Raw genomic sequence first — 710 nt, 5'->3', positions numbered from 1 at the left:
TGTACCCATTCCATTAATGGATCATTGTGTGGGCGATACGTTGCCATCATAGGATGGCATAACCCCATGACTCTTCCACACAACTCAAGGGACATAAAATGAATCCCGACAACCATTACTCCTCTTGTCGCACCGGTCAGGTTTTCAAGCCCTTCGACATCAAACCATTTTTTGACTCTCGCATCGCTCCAGAACCAGGCCATTCCTGTTTCCATCAGTCCCAGCCCGAGAGAAACAAAGTTTTTATTGACCATCTGGCTCCGGGCAAACGGTGTCATCTCGGGAAAGCACAGTTCGATATTTCTAATCGCAATCCGTTCCCGGCGTTTCAGAAAGGGTCTGGATATTTTTCCAAGGCCAGAGCCCAGAATATGTAAAACCGGGTAAGGAAGTTGAACGAGAAGCCACAGCAGACCCAAACCAGACCAGGTAAGCCAGTGGCGAGGATGAAGTAAATTATGAGTAAAAGTCTGTGCCATAAATTTCCTTAATGCTAATGAAGGTTATAACGCAAAAGGAAAACAATGAGGCAATTCGTCTTTAGCGATACATTTTGTTTTAGATAATTTAAATCCATCTAAATTCAGGAAAAATATTTTCCAATGACTGGTGAATAATTTAAAGAGCCAGGGATGAATTGTAAGCCAGCAAGTTTATTCTGTTATAAATCCATGGTTTTATCATTGATACTCAAGGAATTGTCTTCTTGA

The 710-nt window shown here is 42.0% G+C and overlaps 1 protein-coding gene across 1 annotated transcript; it reads right to left on the bottom strand.

Moving 5' to 3' along the window:
• Nucleotides 1-46: 46 nt before the first annotated feature.
• Nucleotides 47-479, bottom strand: PHALS_04886 (protein ddg; the record flags this gene model as incomplete). Its single annotated transcript, XM_024718744.1, has 2 exons — nucleotides 47-72; nucleotides 134-479. The coding sequence occupies 2 exons, from the start codon at nucleotides 477-479 to the stop codon at nucleotides 47-49; spliced, it is 372 nt and encodes a 123-aa protein (XP_024584113.1).
• Nucleotides 480-710: the final 231 nt, after the last annotated feature.

Source organism: Plasmopara halstedii, assembly GCF_900000015.1.
Source record: "Plasmopara halstedii genome assembly, contig: Scaffold_2789, whole genome shotgun sequence".
Taxonomy (NCBI): Eukaryota; Oomycota; class Peronosporomycetes; order Peronosporales; family Peronosporaceae; genus Plasmopara; species Plasmopara halstedii.
Note: the sequence above shows the minus strand (reverse complement) of the source record. Positions and strands in the feature narration are given on the sequence as shown.